The sequence below is a fragment of the Caloenas nicobarica genome, chromosome 1 (genome assembly GCF_036013445.1).
Source record: "Caloenas nicobarica isolate bCalNic1 chromosome 1, bCalNic1.hap1, whole genome shotgun sequence".
In the NCBI taxonomy this organism is placed as follows: domain Eukaryota; kingdom Metazoa; phylum Chordata; class Aves; order Columbiformes; family Columbidae; genus Caloenas; species Caloenas nicobarica.
Window position 1 is genome coordinate 60,656,273 of NC_088245.1, and position 17,167 is coordinate 60,673,439.

At 49.1% G+C, this 17,167-nt stretch overlaps 1 protein-coding gene across 5 annotated transcripts in view; it reads right to left on the bottom strand.

Moving 5' to 3' along the window:
* ABTB3 (ankyrin repeat and BTB domain containing 3) overlaps positions 1-16,134 on the bottom strand; it is a 178,393-nt gene extending 162,259 nt beyond the window's left edge. For 2 of the 5 annotated variants that reach the window (XM_065639634.1, XM_065639645.1), the window contains exon 1: positions 15,055-16,134. In XM_065639634.1, the coding sequence (XP_065495706.1) occupies positions 15,055-16,009 (955 nt within the window). In that variant the 5' untranslated portion in view covers positions 16,010-16,134. Of the gene's footprint in view, positions 1-9,129; positions 9,158-15,045 lie in introns of all 5 variants that reach the window. The other 3 variants (XM_065639671.1, XM_065639664.1, XM_065639654.1) reach the window with 3 other exon arrangements.
* Positions 16,135-17,167: the final 1,033 nt, after the last annotated feature.

Consider the following 17,167-nt stretch of genomic DNA (forward strand, 5'->3'; position numbering starts at 1 on the left):
AACACGCTAAATGTCTGTCTGTATATTGCATCTTCAGGTCATGAGGTAAATGTTCGTTAACAAAAAGGGCCATGTGCAAAATTCCAGCAAAATCCCATGAAAGGATGAGCTCCTGTTCTCAGGTAACTAAATGGTGAATCTTCCCAGTAAGTCCCAGTCCCAAGTTCACATCGCATGGATACTTATGACTGCTTCTCCATGCTGCATAAAAAGTGTCCCACTTTTTAAATGCACACTGTCACTTCTGTGAACTGAAGTATGACCTCTCCCTGGCACAGTCTTTTTAAAACAAGCTGCTGCTACATACATGTGAAAAAGCAAGTAATCCACTACCAGAAAACACTTAGTTTTGTATAAACCAATTATCCTCTGCAGTAAAAAGATCAGATAAATACAGTTTTGAAAGTGTGTGGTTATAAAATGACTGAATGTATCATTTTGGCTCTTTTACAACAAATTAAAAGATAAAACTGAATAATTCTTTCATTTTGTAACAGGAAAGAAATCTTCTAACAGACAAATGTCACTTAAAATCCCTTCAGAAACATCCTGTTCAGTTTCAAAGTGGGGACAAAGGTGCATTATAAAGTGCTTTAAGAAATGTATTCCCTCCTATTCTAGACCCCACTTCTCAACAATACATAGCAAAGCAAGCAGGACGCATCTTGCAGCCCACCGATACAAAGACAGCAGGATCCTTGGGGGTGCCTACAAACCACTGTGTTTGGAGTGCGAGCTGAAGTTCCTTTAAGTCTCTGTCTTCTGTACGTGACACGAGTGTGACTGTTAAGCGAGTTTACCAGAAATATGAATGAGCACATGAAGACAATTTCTCAAAATCCCTGCAAAATGGGAAGTTGCGTTTCTTACCTAATTTCTAAGAAAAGGAGATTTACATGGTTTCATGTGCGTGGCAGTCCCTCCAGCATCCCCAGCACCCTTCCAGCTCATGGGTAAATTTGAACTAACTGGCCAAAGGACTACGTCGAAAGGGATGGCCACGGGCAACTGCGTTCCTGCCAGCGTTATGGAAGCAAAAGATCTAGGAGAGATTATACCATTTTCCCCAATGGAGGGGAAGGCTGGTGGCAAGTTGAACCCTTGCTGGGTATTAGAGAAGTGACACAGGAATGTGCTCAATGACGCACGGATGGAAAAAGCTTTCATCAACCTAACCCAAGCATGAAGCCCTCCTCATCCCTCCCCACTTGCGTTCTGGCCACAATAACAAATAATCCAACAATTGAATAAAGTGTGGAGTCTACTCACTGTTTTGGCAGCCCATCCTACCTCACGGCTTGCCCAGCCCTCCCCAGGCCTTCCCCCCTACACCGTGCTTGGGTACCACACAAGAGGCCACCATGAGCCAGCTGCTTTTTTCAGCAAGATCAAACCCTTCCCAGAGGGTACAGCACTCAGGCAAGCACCGCCAGCCTCTCGGAAAAATTCAGTGCTTTTAGAAAGACGACAGACCTTGGTCTTGTTACTCACAGTCCCACAGGGAAAGACATGGGGGCAAAGCCTTGAAGTCCACAGCCCGTCAATGAAAATTCTGCCCCCAAGTTGGTCCCCGCAGTTATCAGGGAGGCACAAAACACAGGCCTGAGAAAGCAGAGCACTGGCCTCTCAAACACCACTAGATGATGAACGGAGAAACCCACTCCCATCGTTTTCAATTAACGAGCCTCATTTTTATTTTTCTGCGGAATGTCCCAAGGGAACAGGGTAAGGCTACCAGCCTCCTTGCAGGAAGGAGGTTAAGCTCAAATGCCCTGCATCCACTTTTAACAGAAATTGTTTGCAGCACTTAATTCCAAGAAAGCCGCAATTAATTGTGCTATGGTATCAATAAGCACACAGGTTACACCATTAGAGCCCGTTATTTTCCCTCCAAGACATTACATTACTACATTATTGATGCAACAGTATTGTGAAGTGGTGCTCTGCATCCTTCTTCCTACTAAACACCAAGTTCATGGCACTATAGATGCCAGATTTAGTGAGGGTCCTTTTCCCAGTAGGTCAAAAATTCCAGTTAACAACCTAAAAAACAGCTGCGCAAAAAGTTAAACACCTGTCCTTAATCAAATGCAAATGCTTGGGTTTCTATTTCATACAACTCAAAATTACAGCTATTTCTAAATACTCCGCTTCGACAGTGAATATTTTTACCTCATCTGGACAGACTATTTTCAGAAAGGCATTTGAGAGAAATTAAGCCAGAATGCAGTAAATTAAGCGAGCCACTTACATAAATACTGAACTTCTTTGAAGTCAAGGGGGGGAAAAAAAGCCACTATATCTAGAGAGTTGCCACTCCTAATGCAGAGAGCACACATGAAAGCCAGGAAAGGAAGATTTGCCCACGTCAAAATCGCAGAAGAGAACCTACAGAAGTTATCACGGAAGGAGCTCAAAACTGTAGATCATTCAGTCCTGCGACTCTTACTCGTTCACAGCACTATTGAAACAAACCACGTTTATTTGCGTGAACAATACCGCAGGAAGGAGTCTCTGTTTGCAGAGCACCCGGTCAGCAGTGAATGGTTCTGCAGCACAAAGGAAGGCTAGGAACATCCGCCACATCTTGTGCAATGCCTGAGAGGGCTGTCCAAGCAAAGCCTGGGCTAAAACATGAAACAATACTTCCTCTGCAATTATTAACATAAGACAGAGTATTAATATAATCTTTAGAAACGTTCTCCTTCACGTGCATAACCCCAGCAAATTGCTTCCCAGTCACTCCCTGCAGTATTCAGCTCCACAAACCCCCAGCACATTCTGAAAAGGAGAAGGCTCTTCAGAGTTATTTTAAATTTACTCTCAGTTTCATTTAATCTTCTCGCATCCCAGCGCTCTGCAAAAAATTAGGTGGCTGATCAGCTCCCGCTTTGCCACTCACTCTCTTGCGTGGTACAATCGCAGCTTCTCCTGGGTGCCTTCTTTGTGGACCAAATAACACCACTCCGGTTGACTGTCGCTATACAGAAACATTCCCCTTGGGCTCCCCAACTTTCATTATCTCTTCTGCTGTTTGCGCTATTCTTTCTCTTTCTGGAAATGAGGCTACTTACACTGAACTAATTACTCCAGGCTCAGAGGATGCTTTATGGGGGTGCTGAATTGTTCTCATTCTTCTCTCTGCCATAGCCAATACCCATGCGCTTTTTTAATTAATGACAACTGTTTCAGCATATCAGTGCGATGTCAGCAGCACTGGTGAACCTTCACAAGAAACAAGATCAGAACTTGTCCCCATGATGCTTGTCAAGCCACGGTCAAGGGGAGAAGTAAACTAAGTCCTCATTTTCTCAAGCCCTTTTCCCTTAAATGCTGTCCTTACTCCCAAAATGCATGTTTTCCCAGCGACTCATCCAACTCGGACCCCGCCAGACCACATAAAGTGTGAATCCCAACCCTAAAGACCCCAGTGTGCCCACAGCACCTTCTTACTCCAGCCAGAGATGTCTCAGCAGCACAGTGGGGAGTATGCATCATGGATTGCACAAGCTGCCCGTGGGCCTTGCAGCTCCTTTCAGTGGTACAGGTCTAACTCTCCTCAGCAACCAGCTTTGTAGCCAGTTTTGTAGTTTGGGTGTGTTTGCACTGTTTGCATGAGAAGCAGCTATTAAGCAGGCAGCCACCTTCCACGTGAACTCCCAGCGAGTTCCAAAGCATAGTCCTAGGTTGGGCAAATCAGAGCCATCTAATCTCAAAGTGACAAAAGTGGGGGTGAAGGTGGCAGGGTCCCTTCCAAAGGAAAACCTCACCATGGCTGAGCCTCCTTGCTCCAAATGAAAGAGAAGTCACCTGCGATAGTGGCCGAGCATCCAGGGCCAGCCCATAATCTTAGAAAATACTTTGTGACTCACCAGCTCCTGCCTCACACCAACAGTCTGTAATTAAAGGTGTCTTGATAGCAACTCGCCAGCCCTGATAAGGCAGTGTCTTCCCATCTGTCTGATAACTGCTGAGTCTCTCCACAACCTCGAGCTCTGTCTCAAGCCCTTCTTTCCATATGACATCCCGGTCAGCAGAGAGGCAGAGCCGGCAGACATCAGCATCCCCATCTGCTCTGGCAGTTTGATGGTTCTCATCACCACAGGTCTCCTTCTAAAACCCGCCAATTATCCCACGCATACGCAGTTTCTGTGTGCCCAAGAGAGGTGACAGCCCATACACTCCCTGAAAATCAATCTGACTATATGTATGCTTAAGGGGGAACAAGCTTGAGTTAGGGTATTCTTCTCTTGTATTTAATCCTGCTTTAGAAGCATTCAGCCACCACAGTTTAACTGCTGATGTATGTCAGACAGCGTCACTGACTTACCTACCACAGCTCCCAGTTTTTGGCTGCAAGAACATTGCTCCATAAGTTCAGCATCCTTTGCATTAGATGGGTGTTTATCTCATTCCTACATTTAAACCTATAAGACAGCTAAAATTACTCCTGATTGTCCTACCTGTGGTTCACCAAACATGCCCTTTAAGATTGACAGCAAGACATCATAAGAATTCACACAAGTGGAAATTTTTCATTACAAACAGTCTGCAAATTGTTGGTGTCTGCCCCTGCATTTACTCAGCTTGCAAAACTGTTTTCACTATCCAAAACCATTTGAAGAACAAGGTAATTTTTTTGTGAGGACAGTGGTATAATGAAGAACTAGCTAATAGGTAAAGCACAACAGCAGGTCCTAACTACTGAGGGGTGACCTTTTGGGGGCTGGGTTGTTGGGTTTTTTCCATATTAAAGGAACTGTGTATTTCGAAAGCCTTCTTCCTTACTGAGAACACTGAGATAATTAAACTGAAGCTCTTATTTTAAAAAATCTAATTTACTTTTGAAAACATACGCTGCTGGACTATTTTTAGTATTTTCCTTATGTGGGCCAGTGGAAATAGGCTAGCCAGTTAGCACAAGGGCTTACAGGCTGCACCAAGCAGAGTTCACTTTGCAGTCTTTAAGCTGAACACTATGAATCAGTAAAGGAAGTTTAAAAAAAAAATCCATTCAAATTATAAATAAATATCTGTAGTGAGGTACTGGTACTGATCTTCAGTTTTGAAAAAGCTTATTTTTAGCTACACTAAATCAGGGCCTACTGCTTTGACTCAGGAGTTTAATTTGTTACAAACCCAGAGTAAAATAATCTACGTACCCAGACTTACAGTGAATGATTCAGTGAAACTAATTTATGTGATATGCTGGCATGCAAAAAAATGCTCCTGTATTACAAAAAAAAAAAAAAAAAAAAATCTCCTTACATCTCAGTGGGTACCCAGAATGACTCCAACCTCTGACATCTCTGTCCTTCCTGTTGGCAGCACTTCCCACCAAAGTCCAGCATCGGTCCCTGGGCACCTGGCCCATCTCGCTGGTGGCAGTTTGCCTTGCTTCTGGCCATGTCCTCTGCTTTGAGGTGATGGAGAAGCAAAGATGCTCCACCTGGAGCAAAGGACCTGCAGCCTGGGGAGCGGATATGGCCCACAGCACTATAACCTGTTTTTCCAAATCCCTGCCAGATAACATCCCAGAGAGGGGTTTGCAAGGCTTGCTCAGCCCTCTGCAAGGAAAAGCCGACCTTCTTCAACTTTAGCTCCTTGTTCACAGCCAAACACAATATATTAGCAAAGGCACTACAGCCCGGCAGTGTTTATCCAAGATTACCACGGGGCTAGAGAAACTGTGAAACACTGTGGGATGCAAAGTTTCCTCCAATTATTTGACCGCCTTGAAAATGCAAATGCATTCAACCATACCTCTGCTGCAACCCTGGCCCTGTTCACTTCCCCCACCTGGGAGCAATATTTCATAGCACAGTGCAATTTAAAACCAGAATGTTTTTATTAATTTTAACGCCTCAGACTCTCGCAGGTCCAGGTGCTGCTCCACAGCACTCAAGGACAGAAATCCAGCCCTTGAAGAGGCCTCTTCTCTAATCTTCTCGGGGGTTCCTGTTCGCCTGTTCGCTCAGGAGCTAGTCCCAAGACCTTTAAGGCTGCGTGAAGTCCATGTGCTGCTCACACGAGTGAGATCCATCCACTTCAGGGCTCTGGGAGCAGCCTGCGAATCTGCTGACCCAAAGGTATCACCCATGCTGCAAGGCCTCTGTGAGCTCCTATCTCCTGGCGAGCATCCCGCCTCCCACTCATCCTGCAGCACTCACCCCTCCCTGCACTTTCGCTTTCAGCTGCCTTACGACACCGGGAGAAAAGAGCTTATATCTGTCTCCTGTGCTTCCATGTATCTTTTGAAAGATCATCATCCATGATTGCCTTAAGCACAACAGTAGGAAAAGCCCAGTCCTGAAGTGTCACGCCAGTGAAGTTCCCACCAAGCGGATCACAGAATCACAGAATCACAGAATGTTAGGGATTGGAAGGGACCTCAAAAGATCATCTAGTCCAATCCCCCTGCCAGAGCAGGAAAACTTAGGTGAGGTTACACAGGAAGGCGTCCAGGCGGGTTTTGAATGTCTCCAGAGAAGGAGAATCCACAACCCCCCTGGGCAGCCTGTTCCAGTGTTCCGTCACCCTCACTGAGAAGAAGTTTCTTCTCACATTTAAGTGGAACCTCTTGTGTTCCAGCTTGGACCCATTACCCCTTGTCTTACTGTTGGTTGTCACCGAGAAGAGCCTAGCTCCATCCTCGTGACACCCACCCTTTATATATTTATAAACATTAATGAGGTCACCCCTCAGTCTCCTCTTCTCCAAGCTAAAGAGACCCAGCTCCCTCAGCCTTTCCTCATAAGGGAGATGCTCCACTCCCTTAATCATCTTTGTGGCCCTGCGCTGGACTCTCTCCAGCAGTTCCCTGTCCTTCTTGAACTGAGGGGCCCAGAACTGGACACAATATTCCAGATGAGGTCTCACCAGGGCAGAGTAGAGGGGAAGGAGAACCTCTCTGGACCTACTAACCACCCCCCTTCTAATACACCCCAGGATGCCATTGGCCTTCTTGGCCACAAGGGCACAGTGCTGGCTCATGGTCATCCTGCTGTCCACCAGGACCCCCAGGTCTCTTTCCCCTACACTGCTCTCTAATAGGTCATTCCCCAACCTGTACTGGAACCTGGGGTTGTTCCTGCCCAGATGCAAGACTCTACATTTCCCCTTGTTATATTTCATTAAATTTTTCCCCGCCCAACTCTCTAGCCTGTTCAGATCTCGCTGGATGGCAGCACAGCCCTCTGGCGTGTCAGCCACTCCTCCCAGCTTGGTGTCATCAGCAAACTTGCTGATAGTACACTCAATTCCCTCATCCAAGTCATTGATGAATATATTGAACAGTATTGGTCCCAGAACTGACCCTTGAGGCACTCCACTAGATACAGGCCTCCAACCAGACTCCGCCCCATTGATCACTGCTCCGCTCACTGACGACAGACAAAGCAACCCCCACAGAATTACACCAAGTCTGCATGAGAGCCACCAGGACCAGAATCCGGCCCAAAATGTTTGAACGAGTAGGATGCCATCTATAACACAGTGCTTGTAAACGGCCTGGAACTGACTGCGGTAAACAAGTCCTTCCTCCCTCACCTGTCTCTGCCAGCTCAGTTCAGCAGGGTCACGATCACCTGGCCTGAGGCCTGTTGGGACGAGTGGTGTCATGTTCTTCCTGTTCCTCACCACCAATCCCATATCATTTAACTCTAAACCAAACCAAAGCGGATCTATTTTCCTTATCAGTGATGAGCCAAGAGAATCCCCGTGGGAAACTGCAAGTGCCCCAAGCACCTTTTCAGCCCCCAGGCTGGTCCATATATTTACTGAAGGATGACAACAGTCCTCTTACAGTAAGTACCATATTACAAAACCTCCTGGGTTGTTTCCAGGTACAATTACACCCAAAAAAAAAAAAAAAAGTACTGCTTGCTATGAACCGAGCGTAAGAATCAAGGAAGAGAATGAAATACCATGAAGGTGACAGGCATTGCTCGAATGGAGCCCAAGAAAATGGTCAAATCCCTTAAGCCACACTGTGCAACTTCCTCCTCACCCACAAACTGCCATGGTAAGGGAGTGTGATGATTTGAAAGCATTAGTTCAGTATAACAGGTTAAATTAATTAAAATAACCAAGACAAGCCTTGGTAGCCTCAGCAAGGTATCAGCATAAGCGCCTGTAACCCACCCATGCTGCTGAACTGATCCAAAGACAGATCCTTGTTCTTCGGCTGCTCCCCAAAAAACACACTCCTCACTCCTGCTACAAAACGAGCCTAGAGCTGCCTTCTCACTGACTCATTTCACTTGATCAGTGGCCTCTTCGCTCCTGTTTTTCACAGGAGAGATGTAGCTTTGTGGAAAGCAAAACAAGTGACTGACCACCAGATTGTATCTCCTCGCAGCCTACAACAGCAGGACTGCTGTATTACCTTCTGGGGAAATGGGAAGCTTACGTGCTGGCAGACAAATGTGGCCATGCTGAGCCCACCGACAGGAACTCTTTGTTGTAGGAAATCCCTGAAAGCAAGAACAGACTGAGAGCTGTATTTGAGGCTTCAGCTGGCATAGTCCTCTGTAATGTCTGTGGGGTTTTTTCAGGCTGTCACCACTGAACACCTCTGGCAAAGTAACTACAGGTGAAGCTGACTGCACAGTCTCTGGGGTAATTTTTACTCCATCTGTATGTCTTTTAAAACCTTTAAAATACTTGTCATGTGCATAACAATTATAATTACAGACTTACATGGAGATGGTGAGGAAGAAAACACGGAGAAGAGCAAAGGGGAAAAAAGGTCCCAATTTTTTCCTTATGCCCTGCTGAAACCTCCTACGCCCAGGGCAAAGGCAAACACCCTGCAGACAGAGGCACGGGCAGGAATGCTAGGACAGATGGACGGGCAAGACAGCACCGCAGCCATGGCTGGACATGACAGCCCAGCCTGGCAGGCTGAGAGAGGCACCAGCAAAGCACTGACACTGGGAGGAGACTGGGAACATGAGCAAGCACTGACGCACACTGTGAAGGTCATATAGGAGATATGGGGGGCAACAGCATGGGAAAAATCGTCCCACAACACCAAGCGGCTGTTCGTTTTGCTGCTCCGCAGTTAACGCAAACACTTGGTGTTAAAGGAACAGTCTGCTGGGCCCCAACCAGCCATCTCAGGCCAACCTGCTCGGGGACACAAACGGTGGCAGCGCTGCTGCTCGTGATCCACGCAGCAAGAGAGCACGTCCTGGTGACATATCCCCCATCCATCCCCTCCTTGCTTCTTTTGTACAGCCTCTGGTGGGCCAGCAACAGAGCTATTTTGGGTGCAAGCTGCTAGGTTGAGTGAGACACCTGAAAGGAGCCCTCGCTCTTTTAGCAGTACACATTGGCCAGAAGAAACTACTCTGGACAGAGGATTTAATTCCCAGCGCCCCCGCTCTCCAGGAAACAGCTCTCTTCTCTTCTGGTGTCATCTAATCAAGTGTGGCTTTCTCCTTTCACACCTTCATTGGGGTTAAGGCGGGGGGAAGACCATAAAGCTTTCCTCTGGCTTCTGAGAGAGGAGAACTCAATTCCTATCCCAGACACGGGAGAAAAGGCTCGGGCTTTACAAGTCCCCAGCTGGTACACCCCTGGGTATTTACTCTGGACCACATGGAAGATCTCTCACTTATAACAAGACAGCTTGGTTCAATACACACTGCACAAAGACCAAGACACGAACCATGGTGTCTTTTTCATTCAAAGTAACTTTGAGCAGCTACAGAAGAGAGAGCATTTGCAGTAGCGTTAGGCAAAGGTGCAAAGTTGTTCCTAATGCTCACCTGTTCCTTGTGGCACCAGCTCACAGGAGGGCTGAAAGACGAGGTGAAGCCTTGAAGCCTGTTACCATTCAAGGGGGGTGAGGGGGACAACCCAATACAATGCTAAAATTACACTGTAATTCCCCTAGCATGTTCGTTGTATATACAGTTATATTTCCCAATCATACTTCCAAAACCTCATTTACATCAGAAACTAAGTGGTATAGCAGCAGCCCTAAAAATCCCTAGTGCTGCCACAGCTATAACTGCTATTAAGGTACTTTCCAATGTGATGAAGGGAATAATCATTTTAGCATACATTATCTTTATGATTATTCTGGGTGTTTCTGATATAACCATTTCTGGGATTTTTTTTTTTTTTTTTTTTTTACATTATACTCATAACTAAAACAAATTAGATGAATAAAAATTTCCAGAGGGAAACAAACTTTCATTGGCCAGTCAGTCGAACAGCAGCCTCCCACTGGGTCTTGACTTCCCAGTCCCACCATTGTCCCTCAACCCTCACAAGGCAATGGAGGTCTGCAATGAGCACACACACTCTGTCTGTCTGTCCTGCTCCTGCCAACACAGGGTGTTCAGGCAACCCACCCCATTCCAAGGAAGGAGCACAGGTTCCCCACTGCCATCCAACCTCCCACCAGCATTGCTGGCCACAAGCCATGACTAGGCACAACCTTCTGCCCCTCGGGCAGGTGACTGTCCCTCCCATCCAGAGAGGGTACAAATGCACAACTTGTTTAGACAGGCTGTGGAAATTTGTTTGGGAGGTTGTCAGGTAAGGGGGGAAAAAAAAAAAAAAATCATCAAGAAAAAATTACACAGCATTTGTTGCACCGCTGCTGATGTCAGCCTCTAGGCAAGGGACTCAAGCGCCCAGAAGCAGATGGGAAAAACATAACAGCAAAGAGTCCTAAGTATAACATATAGGCACATATAAGAAACTTCAAACTGTATCCCAGATTTTTTTTTTTTACTAGTGAAAAATAAGATTAAAATATAATGGGAGAAAAAGTATGTTCTTGAAACTGTAGTTAAAAAAAGCCCAGGAAAAAGGCATGAAATTCCATTTTGTGCCCAAATACTCCTCTATCATCCTAGCTGAAATAAGTTTTAGATTGATTTTTATGTTGCCCCTGAAGGCATCATAGCATCTTGAATGGTTCAATTACAATAGAAAGCAGAGAAGAAAGAAACAGATAACAGTATGCTCGCCAGTAAAGGAAGGGAATGGTCCCTATATACACACATGTATGCATACGTGTGTCAGAACTTAAAAACGTTAACTGATTTGGTTAAGCTGTGCTGTTATATTGATATTGCTCATCTGCTTGGTGTCCCTCTAAGTCGCCTGGGTTAGGAATGAGGCTGAGGTTAAACTGAGGTTAGCTGACACATGTTGGCCAAGCCCAACCTAATCCTGGGTTTCTTCCTCGTTGTTCTGTCTTCCTCTCTAAATAATATTAAGAATAGGAAGAAACCACAGGGACACAGTTGGGTTCCAAATAACTATTTTTAGTAGCTGTACATAAACAGACAAGGCCAAGTTGTGCACTCCGGCTGCTCTGCAAAAACCTCCTTCTCATGATCCCCAGCTCCCTCTGACAGTGAGTTGTGCAACACAAGATAAGAAGACCCCCAAGACTGAAAGGAAAACAACCTGTTTTCTAAACTCTGTTGTAATTCAAGCGTTATCTAACACCTTTCCTCTGCCTAGTAAAAGAGGACCTTTATAATTCAGTGTAGGTGACTGAGCTACTTGAACCTGCCATCCAAGCATCCCCTGTGAAAATTAAACATGTGGACTTCCTCCTTCAGTTGTTGCTGGATCCAAGACCTGGAGAAACTTCCCAGTCATCTCAAAGCAGCTCTCGGATCTGGTCTAAAAGTAGGGGTTTGATGAGCAATAAAGAAACAAAAATAATACAGGTTAAACCACAGAGGTGCCAGGTTTTACTGCCTTTCATTGAGTACACAATATTTTGCTCCCACTATTTCAAGGGAAATAACACTCCGCGCGACTGTTACAGGATGTAAAATGTCTACTGTGCTGTTCAGAAAGAGTTCGTAATTGAAACATTTGAGTGCCAATGAAATCCCAAACGTAAAGTTTTAAATTTTCATTCAACCGTGACATTAAAATTCTGGTTGTGCGGGAGGGAAAAAAAAAAAAAAATTACTACTTCAGAGTGCTTTTAAGGTCTATTCTTTCTGATATAGTAACTAGGATAAACTGAGCCAAGATGCCAGCAGCTGCTGGCGTACTCCAGTGGCTTATTCCTCACACCACTGCCTGCTTCTCCTTTGCCATCCCTACTCCCGTACCACACCGAGAGGTTGTCAAGAGGCTTATCAAGGAGATGTGTCCTGCTGCCTGCCACGCACGGAGTGCCACCAGCTTCATCCACATGTCCTCAACCACACACAAGGAACGAGCAGGCTCCTGTTGGAGAGTGGGGCTCCTGTCGAGGCAGCTGTCTGAGCTTGGGCCAGATGCACCCCATACAAACCCAGCAGGCTGAAGCACCCACCGAAAGAACTGCCTCAGATATCTTCTTTGTCCGAACGCACATGACCATCATCTGTAGGAAGCAGAAGGTTATCTTGCAATGCTGATCTTATTCAGCAGCTTCCAAGATGACTGGGTATGACACCAGGCTGAAACGCTCAGCTGAAACCACTAAACACTCTGCACGGCTGACAGGGAAGCCCTGAAAGGCTGGTTTGTGTCTTGAAGATCCTCAGACCATCTTCCCCAACACTCGTGTTCACAATCTATATTAGAGCAATCTCGGACTACATCATGCACAAACTCATGTCCCGTGATCTTCACGGGTTGCCTGTTTCACTGTCTGGATGGAATTTTAGGTTTTGAATTTAGCCTGGTAAAGTTTTGAAAGTCTGACATTTACCTGCCAGAGAGACACCACCTCTCCAAAAAATCTGGCTTCTTCAGATAAGGTACTGCTAGGGGCCCTGCTTTTGCACAGCTTTCTTTTTCTCCCCTTCATTCAAATCATTTTGGCTATGGTACCTCTAGAATGGACCCTGCCTTCACTTCTCATTTACATCTGATTGACCAAATCTACTGATTTTAGTGCCTCTGTCCATGTGCCACCCTGCTGGGGAATGGCACCCAGCTTTATCCAATCTCCAGAGTAGCAGACCTGTCTCTACTCCTGGAGTAGCACAGAAAGATGTGAGAAGTAGTCTTCTAACTATTAAGTTGCTTTATCGCAGTATTTCAAGTACTGAGTACAGAGGAAAGAACAACTTGTGGTTATGCCACTATATACAGATGTAGCTTCCAGCAGTCCTAGCCTCCTACCACAGATTGCCCAAATAGTTTTGAGCAGGTGGAATAATTGCTCACATCAGATCTCCCCACCTTTTAAGTGCCTGAGAAGGAAACATTTGCAACCAACCATGGAGCACTCAGACATCAAAATGGTGAAGGAAGACTATATAAGCAGATACATATCTCACTGGTGAAGAAACAGACTGATGTGTTTAATGGTTTATAATGGCTGTTTTAGTTGCCATGAAAGTACTCAAGAGCATGCAATGCACCCTTGGATTAAATCTAAATAAATGTAAACAGCAATAAAAAATGGCTTTTATTACAGGAAAGCCTGACTCTCGTTCGCACCTGTAACTTTGAATATACATAATAGGGTGCCAAACTACATATTATAAGAGTCTAAAAACCAAAACAACATCACAGTCATTTGTATAGAAAACATAACGACACAGGGAGAGAGGTAAAACAAAATGGACAACTTGCTTGGGTCTGGTTTGAACATCTTAGAAAAATGCCATTTGCTCGAGTCAGGACTGAGCTAGCAAGGAGATTTGTGCCAGGTAAAGCTACAACAAAATGGAGATGAAAACTCTGAACCCTGTCCCTGGAAGGGAGATAAATGAGGGTCAGAATGAAGTTCATTTAAATCCACTGAGCTGATACAGAGGGAGTTAGAGAGATCCGCAAAACAAAATGAAAGGCTTGGTAGGAGCCTGCACAGCCAGTGCTGCAATGTCAGAAACGCCACACAGTGCCATCTGAAACCTACAGGCACAGCACCAGGATTCGAGGAAAAACAACCCGTGGCACTCCTGGGGAAGACGCGCCCGCCTGCAACAGCGCTAGAATGAAGCGCAAGGGTCCTGCAGACACATGGCTCTGACAGCAGATGCATTTCGAGGGAAGGTTCAGCAGAGCCTCTGGGGAGGACATCCATGGCTGGAGTAAAACTGACAAGAGGAATATAATAGAGCTGCATCTGTTTACACCGGGGAGGAGGATTTGCCCCTTTCTTTTGCTCCTGCTCGGCATCCTCCTTTGGGTCTCTTATGGGAGAGAAGGTGTCTTGACACAATAGATAATTAGCTGTAATGCACCCTCTGTGGCTATAACAACTTAACAGGGCTTATCTGTAGACCTGATCTAGACTTCCAGTTATCCTTGTTCTCCCAGTTCCATTTTCCTCCCAATATTTGCATCTCAGCTTGACAGGTATTTTGTATTTAAGCTGAATAGAAGCGTCTGCATGTGCCTGTGCACGCTTAGGAGACAGCAGGAGAAAACCACCCGATTTTAACTCAGATTCCCTGAGAGACAGCCCGTTCCATTTCCCCTTCCCTGACAAACAGAGGGAGCTGAAATAAGAAACATCAACTTTGGGATCGTGCTCTACCAAACTGTAACACATTAAAAATATTTGACTCTCCGTTTAAAAGGCAAAAAAAAAAAATCTCCAGGAAGTTAATGCATCACCGTGTTGCATCTGTATCAAGCTCTGGGTAAACAAGCAGCAACATGAATGAAATCTGTCCAGAAAAACTGCATTTCAGCGCCAGCCACGCAATCTCTGGCCAAACCACTGCATATGCAACAAAGTTTGATCTCGCTTGCGAGCGCTCAGCTGCGCTTCTGCCATTTCCTGTGGAAAACTGAAGCTCTGAACGATGTCTACCACCCAGCCCTGGCCAGCTGCCCCTAAATACACCCCCTCCCCCGCAGGCAGGCAGCCCCGGCAGAGCCAGGCGGGGATGCTCGGCAGCTCCGGGCCGGGCACCGCCGGGAAGGGGCAAACGCGCCGCTCTGCCCCCTCCTCCCCACACGGGCACCCCGACGGCGCGGCCCCGCCGCGGCCCCGCACCTCCCCGGCGGCAGACGCCGCGGCCGCCCCGGGCCCGGAGGGACGGGCGCCCGTCGCGGGGGTCCCGCCCCGGCGCAACAGGTGGTCGGCGGCGCCCGGTCCCGCCCCGCGGCCGCACTCACCGCTGGCGTTCTTGCCGCAGATGAGGTGCTGGTAGGGCTGCAGCAAGCCCCAGAGCTCGGGGTCGTTGTTGACCGTCTGCTCCAGCGTCTCCAGGGTGAAGCGGGGCGCCTCGCCGCCCTCCTTCTCCTTCTCGGCCGGGGCGGCGGCGGCGGCCGGGGGGCGGCCGGGGAGCGGGGCGGCGGGGCCGGCCAGCACCCGGGCGTGGATGTCGCGGAAGAGGCACTCGGTGCCGGCGGTGAGGTAGATGGCGGCGTGCTCGTGGATGCGCAGGGCCACGCGGCTGTCCACCATCCAGCGGTAGAACTTGCCCACGGAGAAGGACAGCCCGCACCGCGCCGACTTGCCGCGGCTGAAGCGGTCGCCGCCGCTGCTGCTCATGTTGTAGAGGGAGAGGGCGCCGAGGGCGGCCGCCGTGCAGCGGGCCGCCAGCGTCCAGCCCAGGACGATCTCCATCGCGCTCCGCACTTCGTGCTTGGTGCACTTGGCGAAGCGGAGGCTCAGCCGCTGCGCCTCCCGGGCGATGCGCACCAGTGCCCGGCTCACCAGCGTCGAGAGCCGCGCCGCCGCATCCCGGCTCCCGGGGCTGGCAGCGGCGGCGCCCGGTGCCCGCGGCTCCCGGCGCGGCGGCGGCAGCAGCAGCGCCTCCACCTCCTCCAGGCTCCAGGGGACCTCCTCAAGGTCGGGCAGGAGCCGGGAGCACTGCTGCCCCGCGCAGTCCAGCACCTCGGAGTCTTCCGCTAGGACGGTGTTGACGGTGTCGAAGCTGTTGTGCCGACTGTGCATGGAGTCAGTTAGGTGCGGCCAGCAGCTTCCTCCATAGGGGTACGCGGGGTGCGAATCCGAGCAGCACAGCGACAAGTTGGAGGAGCGCACCGAGTCCGCCGCGCCACCATACCCGGAGTCCAGCGTCAGGTCTTCCAGCGTCCTCACCGCCGTCTTACCTCTCCGGGCCATCGCTGCACTTCATGCTGCACCCGCGGGACCCGGGCGGGGAGCGGTTCACAGGAGAGGCGGGGGAAAGAGAACAACGAGAGGGCGCGGAGAGACCCGCCAGCTGCTTCGCTTCGCCCTGCCGGCCGCAGCCTGCTGCTGCTGCCACCCCGCTCCGCTCCGCTCCGCCAGACGCCAGCGAAGCGGCGGTGCTGCCCGCGCCCTGCTGCCAGCCGCGGCCCGGCTCCGGCTCCGGCTCCTGCACTGCGCCGCGCCGCCGGCCCCGCACCGCAGCGCCGCGCCGGCCGGGGGGGCGGGGCGGGGCCATGCAAAGCGCCGCCGGCTCACGGCCAATGGGACGGCGGGGGGGCGGAGACATGCAAAGCGCCGCTCCTTGCGGCCAATGGGGCGCTGCCGCCAGGCGCAGGGCGCCGCCCCTCGCCTCCGCGGGGTGCGGAACCAGCGCAGCGCACAGCGCACAGCGAGGTGAGGGTCCGCTGCTGTCCCCGGCGTGTCGCGGTCCTGCGGGGGCTGCAGCACGCTGCCGGCTGCGCGGGGCCCAGGGCCGGGCTGCAGCCTGCGCGCAGGCAGGGCCCCGCGGTCCAGTCCCGAGGGCGCGGATTTTGCGCGCTGCAAAATGAAGGCGCGTTAGTCCGGCGCCGGCCCAGCGGCATCGCTCGCAGCCGGGTGCGTGGCGAGGCCTTGGGGAGCAGCGCAGCTGCGTAGCTCAGTTCGCATCCTCTGCCCCTTCCGGCTGGGAAGAGCAAGGTGTGAAGCCCATCTCTGTCAACATCCGCTGTCCCGGTTCCTCAGGCTCACAAACCCGGGTCCTGCTCCAGCCCCCACTGGTCTTTCACACCAGCAGTTTCCTGACGTTGCTCTAAGGAAATGAAAGGGCAGCACTGGCGCACACACGCAAATAGCATGAGATAGTCAAGATGTTTTGAAACTGAGCAGAAGCTGCCACGTAAGAATACCAGGCATCATTCGACTCAGGAAGAAAAATTTCCAAATAATAGGAACAATAAAGCCCTTGGACATTCTTGAAATTAACCCCCTAAGTATCACGAAGGTTTTGACAAGTAAGATTTGTATTTAGCTTAGGGTGCATTTCCTATGCACATTAATATTTCTTTTGCAATATACAGACAGTTTCTCCCCAACTAACATGTTTTGATCTTA